The sequence below is a fragment of the Prinia subflava genome, chromosome 3, assembly GCF_021018805.1.
Source record: "Prinia subflava isolate CZ2003 ecotype Zambia chromosome 3, Cam_Psub_1.2, whole genome shotgun sequence".
NCBI lineage: Eukaryota > Metazoa > Chordata > Aves > Passeriformes > Cisticolidae > Prinia > Prinia subflava.
In genome coordinates this window covers 8,321,681-8,348,321 of record NC_086249.1, presented here as the reverse complement: position 1 = coordinate 8,348,321, position 26,641 = coordinate 8,321,681, and the positions used below count along the sequence as shown (strand labels likewise).

The 26,641-nt window shown below is 41.0% G+C and overlaps 1 protein-coding gene across 4 annotated transcripts; it reads left to right on the top strand.

Annotated features, from left to right (window-relative positions):
* Window positions 1-293: 293 nt before the first annotated feature.
* On the top strand, window positions 294-26,356 carry CHODL (chondrolectin). Of its 4 annotated transcripts, XM_063393464.1 has the most exons (8): window positions 294-480; window positions 15,041-15,353; window positions 16,032-16,189; window positions 19,919-19,966; window positions 20,337-20,420; window positions 21,737-21,839; window positions 24,243-24,321; window positions 25,858-26,356. In XM_063393464.1, exons 1-8 carry the CDS (start codon window positions 390-392, stop codon window positions 25,858-25,860), a joined length of 879 nt encoding a protein of 292 aa, XP_063249534.1. In that variant the 5' UTR covers window positions 294-389; the 3' UTR covers window positions 25,861-26,356. The 4 variants fall into 4 exon arrangements, with proteins under 4 accessions (XP_063249534.1, XP_063249533.1, XP_063249535.1 ...); XM_063393463.1 differs by lacking the exon at window positions 24,243-24,321; XM_063393466.1 differs by lacking the exons at window positions 294-480; window positions 24,243-24,321 and adding an exon at window positions 8,732-8,990.
* Window positions 26,357-26,641: the final 285 nt, after the last annotated feature.

The following is a 26,641-nucleotide window of genomic DNA, read 5'->3' as shown; positions in this document are numbered from 1 at the left end:
CAGGCTGGGGCTGCGGCCGGGAGAGGGGCTGGGAAGGTTTGGGGCAGGGGCTGGGAAGGTTTGGGGCAGGGGCTGGCACAGGTTTGGGGCAGGGGCTGCTGCAGGCGCTGGGGCAGGGGCTGGCACAGGTTTGGGGCAGGGGCTGGCACAGGTTTAGGGCAGGGGCTGTGGCTGGGAGAGGGGCTGGCACAGGTTTGGGGCAGGGGCTGCTGCAGGCGCTGGGGCTGGGGGCGGTGCGGGGGCGGTCCCTCGCCGGGGGAGCAGATAAAGGCAGGGCGGGGGGATGCGGGAGGTGGCGGAGGGCAGCCGTGGAGCCGGGTGTGAGTCCCTCGCTCGCCGGCCGGCATCGCCCTGCCCTGAGCGCCTGTCGGAGCCAGCGGGGCAGCGCCATGGGGGCCGCAGGAGGGCTGGGGCTGGCGGCCGTGCTGGCGGCCGCGCTGCTGTGCGGGCCCGGGGCGCTGGCCGGGCGCGTCCTCAGCGGTGAGTGCGCGGAGCGGGGCGGACCGGGACTGACAGGGACTCGGACCCGGACCCGGACCCGGACCCGGACCCGGACCGGGCCGAGCCTCCCGCGCGTCCGCGGCAGCGCCGGGAGCGGCTCCGGGGCCGTGCGGCTCCTGCGGCAGCCCGGAGCCCTGTCCGGCCGCGTTCGGAGCGCCTGGAAACACCGAGCGTCCTCCCGAGGAGCGCCTGTGCCGAGTTTGGTTGGCGGCGGGGCAGGGATGTTCCTTTGTGTGCGATGTTGTTGGAAGGAGAGGGCAAACTTTTGAGAGCGTGCGGCATCAATAGTTCTGTTGTGTGTGGGTGCTCTCCAAAACCGAACGGAAGGCAATGCTTTAGAAATCTGTACCTAACATCGGAGCTTAGGTTTAATTTAAGAGCTGTAGACTCCCGCTGTGTGTTTGCAGTATACAGGTGCATATGCTCAGAAGCTGCTAAATTTAATGAAAAGACCCTTTTAGGCTTACTTTGCTTCAGACCCTCCAGACTAAAGCTCTCGGCGGTGTGTTGGATGCGCTTACACATCCATGCATTTGCCTGGAAACAGATTTACACGCTCCGCTCTGCTTGTTAACAAGTTGCGTGTGGGTGTAAGTGGGGAAGAACACGGCTCTTTACAAACTGTCTCCAGAACAATGCAAATTATTTGTATACTATCGTTTCAGAGGCTGCAATAGTAGCATATCCACAAAACTTTTTGTGGGTTAATATTTTGTTGCAAGCATTCGATTGCTGAATTCAGATAACTCTGTTAGTTGCTGAGGGAGGGTTGCTCTGCACTATTTTCATCATGCTGGGTTTGAAGCGTGTTCTGATGTTACAGCTGAGATGGGCTGTTGGGCTTTTGGTGAAAAAGCATCTTCAGGAAGCAATAGCTAAGTAGCGGTACTTCCAACACTTTGAAAAAGCTTGTTTGCCTCAACAGTAACCTGAAATATTTCATCTGCCTCTGTTATACTGCGAATTATAGTGGTTTATATGATACATCAAAGCTCTGGGTGGTACAATTTATATGACTGCTATATAACTCTGTTATTTTTGAGGAATAGTGAAGATTAATTATCTACGAGATGCGTTTGGCAGTCTCAGTGCAGGAATCCGTGTGTGGCTGAGGAAACCCAGCCCCTTAACCTTCCAGCTGCAGCTTCTGTGTTTCACTGAGTGGTAGGAAACTGCGGTCCAGCTGTCAAAGCCACGTGTGTGTACTGCCTTGTCAAACTGCTCCTAGATGCACGTAAGGCTTTGGGGGCTTTGAGAGGACACAGACTCTGCCCTGTATTTCCCTGAATCATCTTAAAGCACATGACAAGCCTCACATCACTGTAGTATGCTGATAATACTTGTCTGGTAGAATACAGGAGACAGGGTTTGAAGCCACTTACAGAAAGAAGCATTCATGTACTATTAGTTTATTTGTTGAACTTGTATTCATTAGATAAAGGCTTCCTACACAAAAAACAACCACATTTATTTGTTTATTCTTATTGCAGAAATTCTTATGTACTGGAAGAACTTTATCCCCCCTTTCTTTCTCTCAAGGACCACACCCGTATTCTGGCACATGCACATGGGTGGGTGTAGTACTAGCAGTAGCTGACATTATTTCAGGCAGGAAATAGTACCACTGAATAATTGGGCAGTGTGTGCTGTCACCTGACTCCCATCTAGCTCACCTCTCTCGTATAAGAACCAGCAGTTTGGACTTAAGCACACTTATGTTTGAAATCATAAATCTGTGTCTTAAACTGACCTATTCCTAAAAAAAACCACCCTGTTTATTTATGCTTCTGTCGTGATTAATAATTTGGCATAGTAGGAAATTTCACTGCTCTCATTCCAAAGAAATATATAGCTCCTGTCACTCGCCTAAGGTGTTTGTGAGACTGCTTGAGTACTGGTTGGTCCTTGTGGAAAGAGTCCCACTGACTGCAGTAAGTTTGCAGCTGATCTAGCAATAATTGCAAATTTGCTACCATTTTGGTCACAGTGTCAAGAGGACAGAGAAGGAAAGACCTGCCTTTTTGAAATGCCATTTTTTAAAGTAAAGGCTTTCTGTTACTTTTTCCAAATCTGTTAGCTTTCCTAGGGTACAATTAAAACTACTGTTGGCTTCAAACAATTCACATTTTGCTGTTATTTCTTTGTCATCTTTAATTTGGGAAGTTTTCAACAGTGATGCAAAATGCTTTTTAATTTTTAATATAGCTAGACAGATGTTTTGTGAGCAGTGCTCACAGCCTCCATATCAAGCTATCCAGTGTTGCCAGAGAATTGATTCCTATAGGAAAAAAACCCAAAGCAGGCTCAGGAGAAAGTGCTGAGTCTGCCTTGCTGTCCCATGACATCATAAAGAACATGGAGTGATGATAATGCAGTTTGCAAAGATGCAATTACTTTAAGTATCTATTGGGCAGGAGAGATGCAAGCTAATCTTATTACTAATCATTTAACAGCCTATGTATTAATCATAGATATTATAGCTTAATGACTGCTCTTTGTCTAGCTGTATTTCTATGGCTTTTAAAGTTTTGCTCTTTCCTATTGCTGTGCATCAATAGCAGATTAAATAGTGATGTAGTATTTTAAAGCAGTATGTATCTACTTTGGTGCAAAAGTACTTGGATGTATAAAACAGTAAATGAAGAAAAATACTTGGTGGATCAGGAAACTACCAGAGTTGCCCCTAAACTATAGACTTTGTTGCTTCAGATGCCTTTAAGGAAGTGGATATGTTTATTGACATGGCTTATGATCATATTTGAGTTCTACATAAAGTACTGCAAAGTATGAGAATTGAAGCAGTGTCTTCATGGGTACTGGATTGACTAGAGATACCAAACCCTCTCTCAAAAGATGTGTAATTTAATTTAATTTTCTTGGCCTGCTTATTGCACCGTGATTTTTTTGGTCAAAGTATAAGTGTTTTCTCTAGATGAAGCCCTCTACTGTAAAGTTGTGGGGTTTTTTTTAATGGTGTATGAACTGTAAATTTCAAGATACACTTGCAGTTCAGATTTTGAAAAGATATAACCTGATAAAAACACTGCCATCTCATCTAAATGGACAACAGGTGTGTTGAAATGTCCAGCTTTAGTTCCCTACTAGAAATGCTTTTCTTGGTTAGGCATGCCCAGATAGTACAAGATGCTTTTGCTCAGTTGAAGGTCTCAGTAATCACTAAAGCTGAGACTTGGAGAAGTGCAGGAGAAGCTGGGCATTGAATTCCCATGGACTCCTTTATTATTTCCTCTCCTTATCCAGCTGTACTGAGCACTGTGTTCTCAGGGGCAAATCAATGAGCTTGGCTCTTAGAGTGGAATGAGTGATGCTTTTGGATATAATACATGTTTCTGCTAAACACACCTTGCCACAAACCAAGAAATTCCACAATACCCTGTGGAATGAGAACCCAGTTTTGATGACACCTTTGGTGGTGGAGGAGTCCTCCTTTAGCAGGGTAGAAGTATCCAAGAACTTAATTCAGTTTCAAGAGCCAGACTTCTGTATTAGAAGTGATCCCCCTCTGTCAACCCCCTTTCCTATGGGTGAGGGTTGTGCAGGTTGGCCAGGCTGCAGTTCTGCTCAGGGATAGGGAAAGAGACATAGAAAATCCTAGTGAGGAGTCTCAGACCAGCATGCTGCTTTTCTAGGAATACAATTTTTTGCTCTCAGCATTTTGTTCAAAAATAGAAAGGCATTGCAAAGCTCAGACTCATGATTGTCAAATCCCAATATTCCACTTGGCTAAAGAGCCCAAGAGGAAACACCTACCATGGAGGGAGCCATGGTGAAAACCATGTGGAATGGTATGGACAATCTGCTTGCTTTCACATGGCTTTTGTTGCTCCCAGAGAGAGAAGGCTGGTCTCTCCCCTGGTTGAACTTGTGTTCTGTACCTTGATTTTAACTCTGTGTGGTTCAGGTCTGATCCTATATAGATCAAACTTCTCTGTTATAAGAAAGGGAACATGCTTTGGTTCATAAAGGGTTCTGTACAGCATTATTTTCCTGAAACTAATTCCTGTAATGGCTTTCTCTTTGCAAACCTCTGATGGCTCAGAAAAGATGGAACATGCTAATGCACAGTAGGTAAGATGAAATAATCCTTTGATAGTAATTGCTGCACTCTAATCCCATACTCTTACCAGTCACTCAGTAGTGGGAAGTTGAGTCTCTTGTTGAAGCAGTCCCTGCTCCCACCACTGACAAACACTGAGACCTTCAGTTCCCAGCAGTCTTCAGAAATAATGAGTGCTAACTAAAAAGTTGGCATGGCTCTAACTAAAATCTGAATGTAGCTGCAGTGTCCAGCTAGGCTCACGTTATAAGAAGGGAAGGAAAAAGTTGGTATTTTAAGAGTGGGATTCATTTAAATTTGGGGTTTGAATATACTGCAGACCTGTGCTAACAGATACTGCTGTCTGTGTTTTTGTTCAGTTGTCTACACAGTGAGGTCAGTGAGCCAGTTTAGATATGGACAGGTTATTAGGAAGACCTAAAGTTTGATGAGATGAATCCCACACTGTATCTCAAGGACTACATGTAATGTGAATTAACCAGTGATACTTTACCTCTGAATTTTCTTTTAGTGTAAATTATCCTTTATGATATTGAAACAGATTTCTCCTCCCCTCAAACTTGCCCTCAATTTTTGCCTGAAGTGAACTGTCACCAGTTTTAAGATTCCATGTGGATTGGCTTTTCCCACTTTCTTAAGAGCAGGTGAATGAGCAAGGCTTTGCTTGTTTTCTCTTTTAATTGTGGAACTGCTGCAAAAAGAAAGAACTCTACACTCCTGTACTGAAATACTTAAAAGGTGTTACACCCTAGGAAGCTCTTAAACTGAGGAAATTAGTATAAATTGTGCCCATATATATATGTTACCTAAATCTATTGCAAATACTTTGGTAACAAATTCATGAAAATACACCTACTTGGAAAAAAAGACATTCAAATTCCACTGAATATTACTGAGAATGGATGATGCTTGCTATGAAAAATAATCGAGAAAGAGTGTATTTTCTCTCTCCTCCTTTTTTTTCTTCATTTAATTAACGTAGGGTGGATCTGTTGACTGGGGAGATTCGTGTTGACTGTCAAGGAAAAGTTTCTCTCCCAGAAGGTGTTTGAGCACAGGAGCAGGCTCCCCAGGAACGTGGTCACTGCACCAAGCCTGACAGAGCTCAGGAAGGGTTGGCCAACCCTCTTGGGCAAATGGTGGGGTTCTTGGGGATGGTGCTGCTCATGGCCAGGAGGTGGACTTGATGATCCTTGGGGGTCTCTTCCAACTGAGTGATACTCTGTGATTCTATGACCAAAGAGTTACAAACTATTTCCTTCTAGAGGCAAAAATAAGGAATAAGCCATCACCAGAAACTGTCAAAAGGGCTTACATTTATGCCTAGGAGAAAACCTGTTGAGGGAACCTACTGATGGTAAAACTGGGTACTTATGAAAATGTCTGCTGGTTTGGGATAGGAGAATAAAACTATTCCCTGCTCCCCTAGGCTGGCACACATACTCAAGACATTCAGACTGCAATTTTTGTCTGTTATGTCTATTCCACAGCAAGTTAACAACTTCTTAGCTGCCATAGTATGTCTGTTTTTAAAGTTTCTGTGAATTCTACTCTGGGCTTCATGGCTACACAGAAAACTATTAATGAATGGAATTAATTTGAATCACAGAATTGTTTGGGTTGGAGGGGACCTTAAAGATCCCTTTAAGGATCCCAGAGCAGACTTGAAGATGTGTAGATCTTTCCAGCACACTGTATTTCCTCTTGTTTTGAATAAGTTCAAATAAATGCTGTTGACACTTGAGTGTTATAATTTGCCTGATTGTATCCAAGTTCTTCCTTAAAAAAGAGAAGGCAATTGGCAGCTTTAGGGGTTTATTTTAGCAGCTATGTTGGCACTTTTTGTGAATCCCCAGGACAGTGCAGCTGTGAGCTGGCCCCTTAGGGAAGGAAGGGGCTGACTGCCATGGACAGACCTGTGATGTACACCTGTAAAGTTCACATGATCAGAAGAAAGTAAAATAGTTATTACAGGAAAAGCTAAATGGGTCTCATGCTTTAAATTTATGATGTGTTAGATAGCTGAAACCAGAGCTGATGCCAAAATGAAGGTATGTTTCACTTAGAAGAAAAGAAATCTGTCAGGGCTTTAATAGTTTGACCTGGGGGGGAAAATACTTTTTGGGAAATACTTTATAGATTTTTTTTTTTTTTGGTGCTGAGTTATGACTTGAATCGATGACTAAAATATTTTTATAAAAATGGATATTAATTTTCCAGTTGAAGACACTTAGCCTGTATTAATTCACATAATTGTAATCATAGTTTTTCCTGCAGTGGTAGTTAAGGAGGGTGAAGTGTTGATTAGCTTCTAATGAGATTTAAACATCAAGCTACTTCTTTACAGCTCTGTTATCAATGGCCTGAGATTCCTTCTTTATGCATCAGGGTTGAGAAGCTAAGTATAAGAAATAAATGTGTTGTTTTCTTTGGAAATGAATGAATAGGCCTGCCATTGCTGTGTGAGGCTGGCAGCTTCCATGCAGGCTGCTGTTCCAGTTCCCAGTACATGAAGAACAAGCCTGGAGCACCACATCAGGTAGTTTGAAAATCCAGGCAAACTTTTCATCTACTGTGGAAAAGACAAATTCTCCCAGCAATTTATTCAACGCAATGGAGAACATTTTGCAGGACAAGGATTCCTCTTGCCTCCTCCCAAAACCTAGAACAGTGCAGGTTCTGAGCACACAGAGGCTTTGACAAACCTCCCCAAAAATAACCTGCTTAGATCAATGCTTGTCATATGTGTTCTCTTAACTACCCATTTTTGTGACCAGCAATGCTGCTGTGCTGTGCAGGGAAGCTCTCAGATCCAGTTTTAATTGCACTTGTATTCAGCTGATGGCAAAATCCAGGTGTTAGGAATGAGTAACATTTAATATGTAAATGAGCATTGCCAGGTGCTCCTTTGCACTGTCTCCTTTTTGATTGCTTGATTTTTTTAAAGGTTATTATGGGTCTGTATTGAGGACAGTTGTCATTCAGAAATAACTCCACTCCCTGTCCCCAAAAGTGCTTAGAAACACAATAGCTGAACTAGTAAAGGCTAACATACAGGTGAAACCCAATTTTCAGCAGTAAATGTACTGAAAATCACTTTCCATGGACAAATGCATCTTGTGTAGCTTCATATTCTGCATAACTGTACTAAATCTCTACATAAATAGTATAATACAGTAATTTAATTTTACTTAAAACTTCATCATCCCTGTGGTTTTTTTTCTCTTTGCAAAAGTTGCATTAATGCTAGAGACAACTGTTTGCCTGGTATATGAGGTCCTCTTGCATCATCTTTGTTAATTCACAAGATATGGGATGATTAATGGCTAAAGTTACATTGTCTGACCTGTAATTGAGAGAGAACAAAAAAAAAATTCCTATTTATCATTTTAGACTTGCTGTCTATAAATGCATCTATAACTTCTACTTGCCCAAGAATTTAGCAAGAAAGATACTCCATTACAAGGAATTTTTTAAGAATGGCTGATAGATGAGTTTTGCACGAGAGGTTGGGGCAGCCTCCGTTTAGCCACCTTAGACATTGTCCTCATGCTCCTGACTGTGATATGATGCATACAAAACTGTCTGCTGAAGCACAGCTACTGAGTAGGAAAACGTGGCCCTCGGGGTTTTATAGATAAGCCACTAAAAGTGACCTGGGACCTTTGAAAATTTTTCACCCTGGGAAATCACTTAAGAAAAAAATGTGTGATGATAATTTAGGCATAATCCCTAATCCAGAATAAATCAGTAATGACTTTATCTTCTCTCAGAAGGTTTGGTTGGTAGAAGGATTGGAGGAAAAAGTAGCTGCTAAGGTATGGAAGAGATAGCTATGAAGATATCAGTACAAGTACAGGCTGGTTTGTGATCTCTACAGCAGTTTTATTTGAATGTCAAATTTATGAGCACATGGAATTCCTTTAACTGCTCGGGACTGTGAGCTGAGAAACATCAGTGGTGTGAGCACTGACTCAGCTAGAGAGTGATGTGTCTTCAGTGTTACAAACTTTGGGAGAGAAGATGGCAATTTGCTTTTATCATAAATGCAGACAGACTGTAATTATGAAATGTTATCTATTGCCATGAATTTTCCTGGTTTGCTGAGCGTTCATATTAAAGGAGAAATGTGCAGTTTCTCACGCTGGTGAATTGTAAACACAGGACCATGTTTTGTAAATATTGGCAATGTTATGAATTCTTTCTCCAAGAGAAGGGGAGGTTGAATGACAGCCTCCTGGACCAATGTGATGGAGAGGTGGCGATACCCTTCTCCAATCCATGGTCACCTTGCCACAGATATATAATGGAAAAATAAACTAAGGGAGGGCTTCTGCCCTGCTGCTGTTGTTGCACCCAGATCTGTGTCTCCAGCCTGTTTTTCCTAGTTCGGCCTCCATGGTGATAACTGGTGAGAAACTGCACATTTCTCCTTTAATATGAACGCTCAGCAAACCAAGAAAATTCACAGCAACAGTTATCACAGTTTTTTTTTTTTTTAAAGTAATATGAATCATAAAAAAAGTTATATTTGGTAGATGGACGCAAATATGATGCAGTAAAACATTAACAGCAGTAACATAATATAGCAAAATATGACCAGCAGTGGACCCAGTCAAAGCCTGACTGGATAATATAAAGACTATCTGACAAGATGCATCAGCTTTGAAACAAAATGTGATTAGGAAAATTTATTACCACTTAGTCTCTTGCTGGCCACATTCTGGAGTGCATCACTGGGACTTGGTGTGGAGGGCCCTGTGACATGGGGACAGGTGAAAACAAATTGTGTTGTGTCCTGCATGCTGAGATCACTGTGCTCATGCAAGATCACGACCAAGACTAGTCTTCATAACACATGCAGAGAATATTTTGGTAAATTACCATATGTTTCTGGTTTGCTATTTCATTATCACTTAAGTCTTTGTGTTTTTATTTGTCACTTTGTTTTCAGAGGTCTCCATCAGGCTCGTGCTGTTCTCGCTAATGTTAAATATTTCACATTGCTTTTTAGCAAGTGCCCTTCTGTGTTTTCTGCTGAATCCATTGTCCTGGAAAGAAAACAAAAAAGTCAAAATACAAAAATGTAATGGAGTTTAGTACATCAGGCTTTGTGCATTCATTTTTGTCTCTCTTCACATATGCTGTGCACGTGCAGTGGGTGACCTAATCTAGATGGATGCTAATGGTATCAAACCCTGGATTGCAGGTCAGTTGTAGGGCTCAAGAGGAAGAGGAATGGGATTTATCAGCAGGGAGCTTATCTTCTACCTGACGTCTTCAAAGACTCCAGCTAAGCGAGGTGTGTCACCCAGAATGACATTGGTGCCCCTCATGGGCACCCTGTGGGGGTTTAGTTTAGTAATAATGCTGATGCTCTTAGGGAGAGGAGTCTTTGACCTGGGTATTTTAGCACCAATTTTACTCCTAAATGACACTTTGCTGTAACTTCTGTCTTGATAGAAATCAAGGAACCTATTACTTGTTTAATGAAGCATGATTGTTAAAATATAATGGAGATGCAAATGACTGAAATAACAGCTTGCAATTTGCTTATTTATTTTTTTCTTGAAAGGGATTTTTTTTCCCCATGTAAAATTATCTGCAGAAATATTTTGATGAGTAATTTAGTTTCAAAATGTCTTTGTTCTGAGGCTGATGTCTAAACACCCAAAGATGAGAACTGACCCATATGGATGGAAATGGTAGCTAGCACTTTCTGGAGCAAATACTGTTCACTTGCTTTCATCAGCTAATGGGATAATGAGACAAAGAAAAAAAAGATTCACATTGCATAGTGTCTTAACATGATTCATTCCAATACTCTTGCTTGCAAATCTAGTTTCTATTCAATTGTGAAAGAAGAATTGGAACTGAATTTGAATGGCTGAAATAGCAAAATGTTGCTTTAGAACTAACTGTGGAATCTGCTGTTAGAATAAGGTAAAATAGCACATAGTTGGTATTTCCATACTTATCTTGTCTCCTGTACAAGGTGGCCCCTTCTGTCATTTTTCAGTGGTAAATTATTTCTGCTTTGTAGTTCAGAAATTAGTAGTGAGAGAAAAAATGAGGCTTTAAAACCTGGCATCTCAGTGTGTTCCGAGAAGAGCACTAAAATGTCAACTGGTTTGCCAGCTATTAAGGCACAACTGCAGATTTCCATTAACACATTCATTTGCCATAGTGGAACTGGTTCAAAGTCTGCTTCAAAAGAAGAAAGAAAATATTCAGAGTAGGTCACTGCCTACACAGGGATTAAATTAACTAGAACAAGAGAAATTCACAGCTTCCTCTAGAAAGATTACTGCTCTGCCTCACACACTTCATTCACACTGCTTGGGTCTATGGGTCTTAATGCCAATTATTTCTTTGTTTCTTGCTGTTTTCTCTGATGGTTTCTGGAGGTGTATTTTATCAGAAATGATCAGCCTGTAAGGAGGAAATTATTTCTCTTGCCACAGGTAGAGAGAGCAGTAAATGAAAGAGCAGTAATTTAGGAGTTGGATTTCAGGCAAATTTTCATTTGTTCAATTCTTTCACTTTGTAAAACTTGATTTTAGAGTTACTAGAGTTACTAGAGTTACTGCCCAAATGTCTATAATAACAATGCTGTCCTTAAAAACTATTCAGGTCAGTTTAAGGGAGGAAAGAAAATGTCTTTCACAAAGCTTCAAGATTTTAACTTGCAAACCCTTTCAGAGAAGCCCTTGGGTAGGAATTGGGTCTCCACATCTGTATTCTGATGGCTCCAAGAGGGCTCCCTGTTTTGAGTGCACAGTTTAGGGGCTGCAGTAGCTCTCTGCCATTGTGCATCACAAATGCTTGTCATCCTCCTTGCTGCTCCATGCAGTCCCACCTGCTTTCCTTGGGTGATGGAGCCGAGCCTGGATTTCTGTATTGGACAAGGGTGCAGCACAGTTTATGGGTACAAGCCTAGGAGCAGGTCAGGAACAGCACTTGCCATGACTCCATGGTCCTCAGGGTCTTTGCCAGCCTGAAAGGTTCTGTGATTCCACTTGAGTCTCCCTGCAGCAGCTTGACTGGCAGATGAGCATCCTGAGAAAGCTCAGGGAGCCAGCAGGGATCTGCTCGTGTTCTGCTCGAAAGTTTGGCTCAGATTTTGGGAGAGTCACAGAAGAACAAAGGCAGTGCATGAGAACAGAGAGTGAGGGCAGCACTTCAGCCACCTGAGAAACATGCAGGGATGGGGAGTGGATTGTGTGTTCTGGAGGCAAAGGTAGATATTTTCCCATGAGGGGGGAACAGCACAGAAATTATGACCCATAGTGGTCAGCCTGATCATTGCAATTGGTTGAACATTCCTGCATGACTGAAATTGTGGCCAGGATACTTTGACTCTTGAATTTGCTCATAACTTACTGCTTAGTGTCAAGGAGGAGTACATGCACAGATGGAAAGGAGTCATGGAAGAGTTTATTTCAAAGATTGGCTGGGAAAATAAAAAGAACAAGACAATGGACAAAGCATTCTTCCTAAATTTTCATGCACATCTTGAATTAATGCTTTGAATGCAATCTTCAGCTACAGGGAAATGTTGTGGCTGCTTTTCCTTGGAAGTGGTTCGTGCCCTGCATGATTCAGTGCTAGGCTTTGGATGTTTGTGCTGTTCTATACACACGTGTACTCTGGCAATAAGCCATTGTCACCCACCCAGCAGTGAGGGTCGAAATGTTGATCAACTCCTCCTTCCCCGTGCACTCTGTCCTGTCAGTGAGACAGAGCTCCTGGGGAGAATTGATCATGTTAGCAAAATTAGAATGTCAGCATTGTAGAGGAAGGGAGTGAGCTGGGATTTCACCTGCAGCTTTTATTTTTGTACTTCCCACTTCACAGCATTTAGACTTATCACTTTGTTACTTTGATAATAGTCGTTCTTTTGTTCAAAGAAGTCCAGGAAGAAACCCATTATTTTATAACTGTTTAAGGGTCTGTCCCTTGCTTCTTCAGCCCCACTGCCCAGCTGGGACTATGGCCCTTGCTACATTTATTGGGAGCAAGGCTCTTAACCTATATGAATGAAGGGAAATGTCAGGAAAGAAATTGGGGCATACATTGTGTTGCTAGGATGTTATCAGAGAACATCAAAATTATCAGTCTCTGCCTGATCTTGGAGCCTGGCTTTTTCCATATCTGTGGCACAAGCTTGTCCTTTTTTTTGATTGTTTTGTTCCTGTGTTATTTTGATAGATTAATTACTGATAAACCACTAAATTTTCAGAAGTCTGTCTGCCAGGGTAAGAATGAGATTAAAAAGATGCTTTTTTTCCTGATTGTCTTTTCCAGATGGACTTTAATGGGGTATTATAAAGTGAAGGTTGCAGAGTTTGTTGTTTGTTTTTTTCAAGAAAGATTAGAAGAATTGTTGGAAGCCTTAGAAAGTTAAGCACAGTCTATCCCTGCTGCCCCTATAATTTAGCTTTCTATGACAGAAGTTGTCCCAAAAAATAGGAGTTACTTTAAGATTTAGCTAAAAGTCAAGAGCTCATCCTGTGTTTCCATTCCTATATTAATGCATCTTTGATAAAATCTATGTATTCTCTGTAAATACTTGAAACTATGCTCTGTGCAAATACAGGTCTTAATCTCAGCCCTTGTGCTGTCTGCTATTGGAAGTATCCTACTTATTAAATACAGAAACAAAGCAATTCTTATGCAAAAAGAATAAACTTTTTTGTAGGTTTTAAGGTCATTTATTTACTCGTACATTTACTCTTTGTGTATAGAAAACCATTGCCTAGGAAAACTTAAATATAGTTGAAGTTATGTGAGCATGTTGGTGTTTCCCAATCACAAACTACAATTTTTTTTTTTTTTTAATTTAGGGTGAAGCAAGATAAATCTCGATCAAATGTTATTTATGTGAGTCATGTATCTGGGTTTGCTTAAAAGTAAGACTAAATACAAGATTTTCAAATGCAAACCACTGTATTTTGTGCCGATGTGGCTTTACCTCAAGTGCTGTGAGCAGTTTTGGGTGCCTCAATATAAGATGGATATAAAGCCCTGAAAGAGTGCCCAAAGGAGTGCTGTGAGGATGGTGAAAGGTCTGGAGGGGAAGCCCTGTGGGGACTGGCTGAGGTCACTTGGTCTGTTCAGCCTTGAGAAGAGACTGAGGGGAGACCTCATTTTGGTCTTCAACATCCCCCCTCACAAGGGGAAGTGGAGAGGCAGACACTGATCTCTTGATCTCTTCTCTCTGGTGATCAGTGACAGGACCTGAGGGAATGGCACCAAACTGTGACTGTGTCAGAAGAGGTTTAGGCTGCATGTCAGGAAAATGTTCTTCACCCAGAGAGTGGCTGGGCACTGGAACAGGCTCCCAGGGGAGTGGTCACAGCACCAAGCCTGACAGAGTTCAAGAAGCTTTTGGACAACACTCTCAGGCACGTCGTGTGACTCTTGGACTGTTTTGCACAGAGCTGCAAATTGGACTCCATGGTCCTCAATGATCCCTTCCAGCTCAGCATGTTGTGTGATTGTCAAATTTTCCAGTAAAATAATGACTTTTGTTGATTTTTAAACAGTCTAGATAATGCCTGGTAGTGTTTGTTACTTTGGTATCCTTCAGTCATTCTTACTTATAAAAATAAATTTTTCTACTTTTCTCCAGTGATAAATTTCTATACTGGAAAAACTTGATTTTGATGTGTTGGTTTTTTGGGTAGGTTTGTTTGTTTGTGGTTTTTTGTTTGTTTTTTTAAGAGATGGTTATATTTAGAAGTCTTCTCCTGTCCCTAAATAAACATACTGGTGTTCAGTTGTGGCTGATAAGGGAATGTGTTAATTCCTCATCTTGTATAACTTGAATAAACTCTAGAGAGCCTTAGTAGTTGAAAATGATAATTACTTTCCCTTTTTAGGAAAGAGACATATATTTTTTCAAAGAACTGTAAGGAGCAGACTCCCTCCTGCTGTGGACCTTTACAGGTTGTACTTGGGCACATTGTAGTGAAGAGTTGCTGTGAGTTCATCTCATATACAGCCTCTCAAGGTTAACTGAGGGCTTCTCGCCACTAAACATGTGGGTTTGAAACTTTTTTTTTAATTGAATCACTCTAATTACAAAATAAAAGTGAAGTTGGTGCATTAGTACGAAAATAGTCATGGAAATATTCTCCAAACAGATCGTGGCTATAACAAAGAGGCCTGATGGTACAGTCATTAAAGGAGAGAATATTTTCCTAGAACCTACTGGGAATCTTCAGTGTTTTGGAGAGTTTCACTGGCCATTACAAGATGGCCTGGATTCTCATGAACTGTGTGCTTCTGAAATTTAAATTAGAGCAAAGGGTTTCAGTGGTGCCAGGGTTACCACCATGAATTCTCTCAGACAAAAATCTCCCGTCCTCCACCAGCACGTGCATGATGTGCTGTATCTTTTCTTGCAGCTTTGCTGTTCATCACTGCCCTCTGAACAGTCCCATTTTTGTTTTTCAGGCCAGAAGGTGTGCTATGGTGCCTTCAAGCACGCGTGTTACAAGCTAGCCTATTTCCAGGACTTGTCCAGACGCGTGGGCTTCCAGGAGGCGCGCCAGGCCTGTGAGATCGACGGCGGCGCTCTGCTGAGCTTGGAGAGTGAAGCTGAGCAGCAGCTAATAGAGAACATGCTGCAAAACCTCACCAGATCAGGCTCTGGGGTTTCTGACGGTGACTTCTGGATTGGGCTGTGGAGGAGTGGCGATGGGCTGGCCACCTCCAGTGCTTGCCCCGACCTCTACCAGTGGGCTGATGGCAGTACGTCCCCGTTCAGGTGCGTGGGTGGAATGGTTTATTGAGGGGGTTTTGTGGAAAGGAATGGAGCCTGCAGTGAGTGCCAAGCCTTGCCTGAAGGCAGGAAGTTTGTAGCACCCCCTCCTTGACTTCTCCTGGCAATCAGGGGTTTGAATTTGAAGCTATGACAGGATGGCGTTGTGTGGCTTCAGCCTACAAGTTTCTTTGCTCCCACTGGCAGAGTTTCCCTCTGCATGGCGTTTGGAGGTTGTTCTGCCACACATGAAGTCTTTTGGGCATGGCCTGAAAGCAGGCAGGTAAATTCTGCAAGTCTCTGACCATCTCAGATCAGAGAGACAGCCACCAAGTAAATTACTGTGAGATGCTTAGCGTAAATGGTTCTGTTTCTACCCTTTAATTTCCTGATAAAGCCAAAGGCCAGAGTAGCAGCAACTCACAGAACTCGAGACAAGGGGACAGATAAGAGTCTAATAGCAAGGAAAGCAGAGCAGTAGGGTGTTATTTCTGCAGAGGTGCTTTGATCAGAATTTTTTTAAGATTCAGAGGTGTACAGCTTGGGCCTTAAACTCCTTTTACAGAAGGGTTGTGGGAAATGCAGGATGTCTTTGAAGATGCTGGGAGTGTTGGGTTGAGATTTCTTCACTGATGTAAACTCTCTTCTTTGTCATCCTGATGAATCTTATCTTCAAAAACCTAGGAATTGGTACACAGATGAGCCTTCCTGTGGAAGTGAAGCCTGTGTGGTGATGTATCATCAGCCAACTGCAAACCCTGGGCTGGGAGGGCCATACCTCTATCAATGGAATGATGATAGATGCAACATGAAGCACAATTTTATCTGCAAATACACCCCAGGTAGGTAAAACTGAAGTTATATTTCAAGGGTGGGACATGGTCTTAGAAAAACAATTGGATCTTGGTTTGTGGGGGAATCTTCAAATATCTTTTGGCCTGCTGTCCTGGTTCCTTTGGTGTGTGCCTGAGCTGGCATTAACGGGATATAATATGTCAATAACAATTATTAAAATAAATTTTAATACCTTTAAATAAACCTGTTTATATCTAATAAGAATGTTTTCAAAGTTAGCTTCCGTATCATGCATACCCAGGGTTTTTTTTTTCTTTTTTGATTTAATTAATTCCCTCAGTTCACAAAGAATTTTAAGTGTACGTTTTCTACTTTCTGGGTAGGATGACCAAGACATCTCTTGGTTCTCCAGTAAAAAATATTGCACTGTCCTTGTAGTTGCAACCCTGCCATTTTATACCAATGTACGTGTGGTGGTTGTTTCCAAAAGTTATGGCTTGAAGAATGAAGTCCAGAACAGCAGGAAAAATTTCTGCATTCATGCATGTAGACTTAGAGATATGAAAAGCAGATGCATGCTAGTTGAGATGGTGACAGAAAAAACAGATCTTAGGCAATTTGGCTGTGCTTTCAGACATGACATAAGTTCTGTATATGTCAATAGAGGAAAAGTGAACTATAAACTAGAAATGTGGTGCAAAACCAGAAAGGACGTGAAAAGTAAAGTTTCCAGTTTCAGCCTGTAACATTTTCTATTCTTGGCGGTACTTAAAGTAAATGAAAATGTGTTTTTCAGCAGGATCATGAAAATGTTTTCGAATAATTTTTGATGGGTTTGTTTTTCAGAATTAAGCTAAAAGCCAGAATGCGTCTGAAATTATGGATTTATTTCATTTATTAATTAATAAAAACTCAAGTGGTGGCCCATGGGTTTAACAGACCAAGTCCAAGGTGCTGCACTGGGTCAGGGCAGCCCCTGGTACCAACCCAGGCTGGGGATGAGCAGAGCCAGGGCAGCCCTGGGAGAAGGACTTAGGAGTGCTGTGGATGAGAGGCTGGAGCTGCCCCGGCCGTGTGCGCTGGGAGCCCAGAACCCCCCGTGTGCTGGGCTCAGCCAAAGCCCCGTGGGCAGCAGGGCAGGGAGGGGATTCTGCCCCTCTGCCCCTCTGCTGAGACCCCACCTGCAGGGCTGCATCCAGCTCTGGGGGCCAGCACAGCAAGGACAGGGACCTGCTGGAGCCAGGCCAGAGGAGGCACCAAGGGGATCAGAGGGATGGAGCAGCTCTGCTGGGAGGAAAGGCTGGGAGAACTGGAATGGTTCAGTCTGGAAAAGAGAAGGCTTTGGTGTGACCTAATTGTGACCTTCCAGCACCTGAAGGGAGCCCACAGGAAAGATGGGAGAGAGACTATTTACCAGAGCCTGGAGTGACAGGACAAGGGGAATGGCTTCAAACTGACAGATGGTAGGCTTAGGTTAGAGATTAGGAAGAAATTCTTTACTATGAGGATGTTGAGGCCCTGATACAGGTTCCTCAGACAAGGTTTGGATGCCCCAGCCCTGGAAGTGTTCAAGGCCAGAGTGGGTGGGACTCTGAGCAGCCTGGTCTAGTGGAAGGTGTTCTTGCCCATAGCAAGGAGTTCAGATAAGTTATTATTTAAGGTCCCTTCCAAGCTAAACTATCCTATGATACTATGAAATCATAATCTTAGCAGCTGCTTCACCTATATAATTCTGCAGTTTCCTACCTTCTTTGTCTATGCTGATGATCAAAAATAATCACTCTCTGTAGAAATCTGTCTGTCTGAGAGATCCATTTTGTTCCTCTGGTTTTGGTGGATGCATAACTTTTCCACTTTCTGGCCTCTTAAGGAGGATAATAATTGCAATTAATATTGCAAGCAAATATTAAATATTTGGCAGAGTTGATATGCCAGCATGTTTTGGTATACTATCACCCCCTAAATCTGTTCCTGCTTCTGAAATTGTTAGTGGATATCGCTACTTTATGATGATCAGTAATCATCAGAGGCTCTTTAGGGAAATGTGACAGTTTTATCCCTTTTAGAATTGTTCAAATTATTTTGAAATAATAAAACAAAATAAAACTGTTTTATGCTGTGAAAAACCCAACATTATGTCAGAAATTGCAGACTTTCATAAAAAGGTTTGGTTTCGGGTGTATTTTGTAGCTTTAAAAGCAAACAAATTTAAATTAGATAATTATTCTGTAATAGTGAACTACTTACCATTCTTGTTGAGATGTGGTAAAGAATTGTTTTTTTTATGGTTTTTACCATCTGAGAAAATGCTAGGTATTTTGGATTGTTGGGAAAAAAAGTGATAACAGTAACAATGAAAATACATTTTTATTTCTTTCTCTAGGTAGAAATGGGTTATTAGTTTATAATGAGGTATATAAGGCAAACAATGTATAGGTAAATTATTGTTAGTATCAACATTGTTATGCACCCAAATACAGAACTACTGAATTGTAGCTATTTATTTTTCAAACTGTGGGAATTGTGCTCTTTAGCAAAACAGACTATTCTCCAGAAATTTATTTCTCTGTCACATGGGGGAAAGGAGTAGATGCAAAAATGTATATAAATAGATATATGGCATTTCTTTCACTGCCTGAAGAAAGTAACACAATGTTTGTAGGAAAATTACATTTGTAATCTCAAACCAAGTGAGACTAACAAACGACCTTCCCCCCCTCAAATCACTGCAGAGGCTTCAATGTCACCTCTTGGCAATGCAAAATACATCCATTTCACCAGGAGTACTGAAGTGCCACATGCACATTGGATTTCAGTTTGTTATGTTGTTTTTCACAACTCTCCTGTCTGTACTCGGTGTGGGGTGTGTGATACCAGCCGCAGGCCAAAGCAGGTTGCAGGTGACTTTGATGAAGTTGCATCTAATTGTATCATCAGTGAGTCCAGGACAGTGCTCATTAGGCAGCCTTGCTCAAGCAGCAGCTACATTTCTGGTAGACACTTTTATTTTTCCAAGCCCTCCCTTGACAACATTTACTGTTGCAATGTTCAGTCTGGCTTTGGATCATATTGATCATTCAGCAATCCTAAATTTAATTACAGGTTGGTAATTGCAACCACATTTAGTTCCTGTCCAGCTCCTGTGGGGTTGATTATGCAATCAAATTAAAAACTCATCTCCTCTTCTGCTGTCAAGAGACAGCAGCTCAGTTCTTTGAGGTATCTTGGCATCTTTCTTTACATAAGGTAAAATGTAGCTATTTTTCACCAGGGTAGGTGAAATAATTGCCTTTATTTAGTAGGGTTTATCACTGTTTTGATTTCTCCCAGCAGTTTGTATTTATCAAGACGCTCAGAACTGTAGTCTCATAACACCACTAAGTTAGTATAACCTTATGATAGAGAGAACTTGTGTTCTTTTACAATTGTCTGCACAAATGAAGCTTTGGATGTGTTGGCCACTTTATTCTGCACAAGAATTAGGGTGTTCAGAGGCTTAGCCTTTAACCATTAGCCATTAAATCACAGGTCACCAAGAACTGAAGTTAGACTAAACTATAGCCTTCTTCTAAGGAGCAAAAGGTGTGAACTAGAGGTGATTTGACACTAGTTTGAAAAGAGTCTTTGGTAAGAAGGTGAATGCTGAAGAATTAAGCAATTATTGTTTTGGGGAATGTATCTATTTCTGTGATACTGCATGAAAAAAATGGAAACGTCTGTTTTATTGCACACATTTTTCATTCTTCAACAATCAATTTCAAATATTGATTTAACAGATAATGTCTTAGAAAAAGAATTAGGAGACAGAGCAGAGCCAGAATACGGTAAGAAATTTTGACACCTTAAATTCCATTGCACTGGTAAATACATAATTATAAGGATAGAATACAAGAGCCTCCAAAATTACTCGAGTTTAACAGGCACAGTTAAGAACTGGAACACAGGAAAAATTAATTCTTCAGAGAGCAACAGCTACAAATATGTGGCTGTTGTTCAGAATAACACTGCTTGTTATTCTTCTTCCAGATATAATTCCAATTTTGTGATTAAAATCCTGTTTACATATATGTTTAATGTACCGTGAAAGTGTTAATTTTCCCAATACAAATTAAAATGTAATTACTATTAATTTATTTAACAACATAATGGCCATATTTTTTACTACTTTCCTAAAATGTCTGATCTCCTTTTCAGATATTTTTCCAACAGTGCCAGCAGGAAATCCTTATGACACAAGCAAACCAGAAGACCAGTATCATATTATTGCTACTGAAACAGGTAATGTGTTCATATGAATGTAATGTTCTGCTAAAAATATTAACAGTGGAATTAAATATTTCAGTTTCCATTTTTGTCAATAGGAAGAAACAGTCTGTTTCCCTGGGAAGTGCCCTGAAAATACCTATGTTTGAATAACATCTCAAGAGTCTTAGTTCTCTTAGTTACTGTGAAAACAAATTGTTTCCTTGTCTCACCAAACTTAGAATAAAGACTGTGTCCGTAGCTCCTCCAAATATCCTGTGTTTTGGGAAGATGTTCCCATTTTTTCCACATGCTAAGTGGAGTTCAGTGCTTTGCTGAGATTCCCAGTAGAGAAGACACTTGATATTTGAGAAATGGATACCCACTGCTCAGGTTCTGCAAAGCCCCTGGCTGCTTCATTCAGAATTTAATCTTCTGAATGGAGTCCCAAGGCTCAGGAAGAGTTGTGGCAGAGCTTTAGTTCAAGGACCTGAACATGTCTGAGGAGCAGCTCTGGATTTTACAGGATTGCACCATGGGATTATGGAAATTGGGTGCTTTGTTTGCCCACTGGTTCTCTGGACTTGGGCCAGGTTCCTAACTGGTGTTTCCATTAATTGTAACTCCAGAGGAATTATTATATTGATGAACTGTGGTTTGAAATCAATAATACCATTTCATACAAACTGTTCTAAGACTCTAAAACTCAAACACAATCTGGATATTCACATTTATTCTTGCACATGAAAAATATGTTCGAAATAGGACAATGGGTAAGAAAATCTCCACAAATTGTGCATTAAGTACTAGTATAAAACATGAGCATATAGCTACTGGGAAACAATACCCTTCTGGAAGTTGCAGACCTCATCCTCTACTGCAGACAGGAAATAGAGTCTCTGCTCGTACCATTTCCAGCTCCTTTTGTGCAGGGACCTGCAGAGAAGCACCTTTAGCTCTCCTCTTTAGACAAGGAGAGGCTACATGTGTCTTTTAAGAGGAAAGGACAGATGAGAGCCAGGCTTATTCCTCCTCTGGTCCTGCATGGGCAGGGAATCCCCATACAAAAAAATCAGGCTGTGAAGTGTACTCCATGAAAATACTTGAATTTTCAATTACAAAATTGGAAAATATCAGGATTGAAGGCCTTAAGATATGTTTATGACCTAACTCAAGTTATATGCTTTATTCTTGATACTGCTGAGTTCTCTTTGGAGCTCTTCCTATAGAAGGAATATATGTCTTCTTTTGTGTTAAGGTAATGTATTCCTGTTATTTTACTCCAGACTTCTCCTCACACGATTAAAAGCATTTCAGCACGGGAGACATTAATGAGAACTTTTGTCTCGTAGGTATAATTCCGAATTTAATTTATGTTGTAATACCCACTATACCACTACTGCTGTTGATACTGGTGGCTTTTGGGACTTGCTGTTTCCAGATGCTTCATAAAAGGTAAAATACACTCACTCATCCATAGTGGTTTTGTAATGCAGAATTCATATTTCCATTGGCAAGCTATTCCTACTGAAAGACTGCTTACATCTGTCCTCAAATATGCAGATAAGGGCCTTTTCATCTATTAAAATGCAAGTAGTTTACAGCTGTTACAGCTGAACATTCACCTTCAGGCTTTTTCCCAACATGCTGAGGTAATTCCAGGTCTCAGAGTAGCTGTTGGGACTCCACCTGTTTCTGAAGAAAGTCTCTTTGCACACCACTTGATAGGCAGAGCTGTTGTCAGCCCTTTTACCTCCCTCTGTCATTGTGGTTAGCACTGTAAGGTACCTGGGCTGTGGGAATTAGGAGAGGGGTCCCTCACAGATACAGGATGAGCCCAAGGACTCACTTGCTAACCCAAAATAAAAAGGTGTCCCAAGGACACACCTAAGGGCCAGCAGCTGCTTAATCCTGCTCCACTGCACATCCATACAAGCAACAGATGGACCACTGGAGCACAGAAATTGAGAATGAAATCAAAAGCTTCCTTTGAGCCACACGCCAGTGTGACATCCTTTGTACATCATGTACGTGCTAAAGAGGATGCATAAAGTAAATAGATATGTGTTCATAGCTGTGGTATCAAGCAGGTGTATTGTTATGCAAAAAGGAAATATTTCAGCCTTTGAAATACAAAATACTTTGCTTCATGCTTGAAAATCCTTTAGACTTTTAATTTTTCTCAAAATATGCTACAGGTACAGAAAGATATAGCAGCCTATAATTTTTGGGTTTTTTTTTTCTGAACTAGTATTTCTGAAACTTTCAAATATCATTTTCATCCTTTAGTTCAGGAAGTGTTTTCAAGTTAATGTAATCCAGAAGAGTCTAAACTGAAATATGTTTTATGGATAAGTGCTATTTTCGTAAAATATCAAGGGTAATAAGTGGATTCATAAGTTGTTGTCCCTCTTGAAGAGCAGGAATAACTAAAAGGAATATACCACTGTTTTAAGAAATTTTTAAAAAAATCCTCATTTTTAGCCTTTATTTTTTTCTTATGGTTTTTATTAACTTTATTTCCTGCCAACAGCTGCAGTAACTTATTTCAGGTGAGAAAACATTCCAAATGTGAAGACTGTTTGTCTGTATGAGTGAGTGCACAGTGATATTTGCAGTACTCCCTGGTACCATGCCTCATTGAAACAAATAGCCATAAAGAACAGAAGTTATTTGGTCTGCATAACAAAGTTGATAGTGTTTGTATTTTTTGCATTTTCTATAAAGAAAAAGAAATGTGCACTTTCCAACCTGTCTTGTGACAGGCAAATACAAGCCTGTGAAATGTTGTGTATAAACCTCACCACTGGGGCTGCAGGAGGTTGGAAGCTCAAAGCAGAAAAGAGTAGAAAAATAATATATATAACACTAGCAATTACATAGTAATTGAATTCTGGAACCCTTATTACAGTGGCCCTGGATTTCTTGGTAAGTGTGGTACATCTTAGTGCCTTTCCTGGCAGCTCTTTCTCTTCTGAGAGAAGTTTCAGCCTTTAAATGGTCCTGGGGAAACAATGAGGGATTCATGGCCCACTGAAATCAATGGAAACAGTGGTGTTGACTTCAGTGGGCTTTGATCAGGCCTGTGATGCTATAGCAGTTCATCCAGAAGTAACTCATCTGAACTTCTAAGACTTCAAAATTGCATGACACAGATATTGGAAATTCACCTTGGAAGATTGCCCTTTTTTCTGTTAGCTCATTAGTTTGATAGATGAAATGATACAAAAATCAATCACAAAATGGTTTTGATGCAAAACAGGGTTCTCTTTTTTTATTGTTTAGTTGATTTTTTTGTGTTCCCAGAAAGTCCATTTTAAGTTGCATCAAAACTTTTAATTAAAGAAATGAAACCATTTTTAAAAATCATTTAGGTCAAAAAATTATCACCAAAATTGAATTATTTTATGTGTTGAAACAAAACTTTATTATTTTTTTTCCTATCTATTTTCAATTTCCACTTACGACCTGCCTTGCAAACCATTTTACTTCATCACAAATATGCAGTTTTCAGCAAAAACCAAATCAAAAAAGAGACAGTAGTTTGAACTTATCATCTGGACACTGTAGAGCTTTAGGAAAGGGATTCTGCCCTGCTGGGGAAGGAGGGACCCCCAACTTTCCACATGAACCTGACTTCTCATTCTTTTTTAGGCTTCCACAGCATGGTGACCTTTCCTCTGAAAGCCACAACCCATGGCCAACCAGGACATGCCTAGCTTGAAAGGTCATGACTAATTTTGCCTGGCATTGGGCTCTTGAAGGGTAGTAATGAGGCAAAGCAACACCTCGTCCCTGTAGCTAGCAGAAATGATCAGCTCATTCATGCTTAGATGCTCTCCCTTTCATTTCTTCCAGGGAAGCAAGGAGAAACTGCTTCAAAGACCCATCTCCATTATCATCTGAATGCCTTGCAGAAAGTTTAAATTCCAACCTGGTATATTTCTCAGTTTCTATGATTGCATTTGATGGTCAAAACACCAAATATGCTCAAGATATTTATTGCATCTTACGTTTGTCACTAAAATCTGTTTCCTGAGCCAGCTGTGATAATCAGCGTAGGTTTGCTGAAGATAAGCTCATTTGATACAGCTCGAGTTCTGATCCCAAGGTATTTAGAAATTGTTTCTGCTGTGTGGCAAGGGCTCTCCATTCAAAGCCTTTCATCATTAATTTATGCCTGCTCTTGCTGGATTAATCCAGAAGGTAGTAGTGACTTCATTTCTTTAAGAAGGAAGCACTGGAACTACTTGATTCATTGCAGTTGCTTTGTTTATAGCATTGTGGCCTGATCTAAAGTCCACTGAAGCCAAAGGGAGTCTTTTCTATTACTCCAATGGGCTCAGGTACATAATGCATTACTTGGTAGGACTTCAGAGGTAAGTCTGGAGGGATTGAAAACTACTGTAGCATTCAGCACCCTCGAAGCACATTTTAAATCAACTCAGACTTGCTTGCATTTACGCACCAGGAAAGGAGTAAAACTGAATGTATAGGGCTGTTGGGACTCCTAGCTTTCCACCTTACAGAGTTATATAGGGCTATTTCTCTTCCTCTGGTTTTTACTTAATTGGGGGAAAAAAAATATCGGTGTGAAATACTCTACCCAGAGACTGAAACATTTTTGTTGAAATGCAGCTGCAGTGGCTCCTGAAGTGGCTCCTATTTCTGCAGACAGTCTGCAGTGCACTGTCATCTGCCAATCTAAGTGAGGGGAGATGGTGTATTGTGGCAGCTGTAGCCATGTGAAAGACTGCCATAAACTTTCAGGGTGCCTCAGGGCTCCCTGGAAAAATCAGAGCCAACACTTCAGAGCAAGTACTTTCTGGAACCAGTTTTATCTTTTTTTTTTTTTTTTAATTGAAAAAATGCCAGGCACGAAACCTACTATTGACAGTTTTGACTGAAAACCAGCCCTAAGGAAGCTTTCTACCAGTCATTCATTGCCAGGAGTCTGATTCATGTGCCATCATTCATTAGATGTCGGTCAAGCCCTGAAGGGAAGAGGCTTGCTGGTGCAGGGGTGTGCAGTGAGCCCAGGGTGGGCAGGGCTGTGGTACCCACTGGGGTGGGTGGGCTGCACCTTGGGCATGGATTTAGGGGGCTGTGTGTGCTCTGGTCCCCCCCAGACAAGGGAAGTGCTCAGCTCCCACCAGCCGTGGTCAAGCTGAGTCCTTCTCTGAAAAGACTACTCTGTACGAGAGGTGTGGTTGGATGGGAACTGGAAAAAAATAAAATAAAAGCGATTTTTTATAACAGGCCAACTCAGTGCAGTTCCTGGGAGCAGCACTGCTAAGCAGGGTGGTCTGGTATTTTTGATAACAGTGCCACTGTGGATGGGGAGCCCACACTGTGAAAGCACCAAGTGTGGCCTTGAGATCCGGGGATGGAGCGCTCAGGTCTGATCACAGAGCTGAATCAGGACTGCAAAGGCACACATGCACTGAAAATAGTTTATATTTTTATTTTTCAGTAAAGGAAGAACAAAAACCAGTCCAAACCAGTCCACACTATGGATTTCAAAGACGCCTAGGAAGGACAGTAGCATGGAGGTATAATGATTTACTGACTGAAAACAAAGCAAAAATAACATTTTGCAGTGAGGCTGTATTATAATGTCGTCAAAGAACATTAGCTTGGAATGGCTTGAAAATGCAAAGGACCTACAAGAATGAACTGTAAGCTCCCCCTTGAGGCAAATGTTCAGATCATTTTTATATAATGTTTGTTTATTAATTCAGTAACAAAATATGCCATGCTAAATAAAGGGTATGTGTTTATTTTGCTAAGAGATGTAAGTTAGCTAGTTGTGAGCAATGAAATGAACAGAGCATTTGAAGTTTTTATGGGGAAATATCCACAATGTATGTCAGTTTTAAGACTGTTTGTAGTTAAACAAACCTCCTCTGTTTCTTTTAGTCTCCCACGCATTGTATTGTAGTCAATGTACAGTAAATGGAACTGACAGTTTTACAGTGTAACAATTATTTATCTTTGCATAAAAGTTTGATACAAAAAATTTGTTTAGTATTTATTTGCACACTTAACACAGTTTTTGAACCTTGGGAACAAACATTATTTTATTAAATACTAACACAGTTGCTGAGAGAAACAGCCACCATGTTATGACATCAAACCTGATATGCGAAAATTCAAGGATTCATCCAAATCCTTTGCTGTCATAGAATGAATTCATTTTTCCAGGGAATGACTGTAACTTTTTGTCACATTGGCCCAACGTCAACATAAATAACTTG

Coding starts and splice junctions, on each gene's coding strand:
- CHODL (XM_063393463.1), top strand. CDS start 390: ATGGGGGCCGCAGGAGGGCTGGGGCTGGCGGCCGTGCTGGCGGCCGCG. Junction 481..15,040: donor GGCCGGGCGCGTCCTCAGCG/GTGAGTGCGCGG, acceptor TTTGTTTTTCAG/GCCAGAAGGTGTGCTATGGT. Junction 19,967..20,336: donor CAGAGCAGAGCCAGAATACG/GTAAGAAATTTT, acceptor TCTCCTTTTCAG/ATATTTTTCCAACAGTGCCA.